General features: G+C 66.0%; 1 protein-coding gene across 1 annotated transcript in view; it reads right to left on the bottom strand.

Moving 5' to 3' along the window:
* Nucleotides 1-6: 6 nt before the first annotated feature.
* Nucleotides 7-341, bottom strand: part of LOC104404266 (sodium- and chloride-dependent creatine transporter 1-like) — a gene marked incomplete at both ends in the record, with an annotated part of 1,359 nt that continues 1,024 nt past the window's right edge. The window contains 2 exons of the mRNA XM_010012653.1: nucleotides 7-91; nucleotides 177-307. Coding sequence (XP_010010955.1) covers nucleotides 7-91; nucleotides 177-307 — 216 coding nt within the window. The remainder of the gene's footprint in view (nucleotides 92-176; nucleotides 308-341) is intronic.

The raw sequence follows: 341 nt of genomic DNA, 5'->3' as shown, positions 1-341 counted from the left end.
AGGAGCATGAAGAAGAAGAGCGTGGCCCAAAGCGGGGACAAGGGCATCAGCGTCACAGCTTTGGGGTAGGCGATGAAAGCCAGCCCAGGGCCTGCGGGAGAGCAGGGTCAGCGGTGCCACCGCAGGGTGGGACACGGGGGACACAGCACCGGTGTCACCCACCGCCCGGCACTCACCGGACTCGGCAACCTTGGAGATGTCCACGCCTTGCTCGGATGCCATGAAGCCCAGCACGGAGAAGACAACGAAGCCGGCGAAGAAGCTGGGGGAGCTGTTGATCACGGCCAGGATGTAGGCGTCCCTGCGGGCAGAGTGGGTCAGGGGACACCGGGGGGGGGGGA

This window comes from Nestor notabilis, unplaced genomic scaffold (genome assembly GCF_000696875.1).
Source record: "Nestor notabilis isolate BGI_N333 unplaced genomic scaffold, ASM69687v1 scaffold20834, whole genome shotgun sequence".
Taxonomy (NCBI): domain Eukaryota; kingdom Metazoa; phylum Chordata; class Aves; order Psittaciformes; family Psittacidae; genus Nestor; species Nestor notabilis.
The sequence above is the reverse complement of the archived record's forward strand: the minus strand, read 5'-3'. Positions and strand labels throughout refer to the sequence as shown.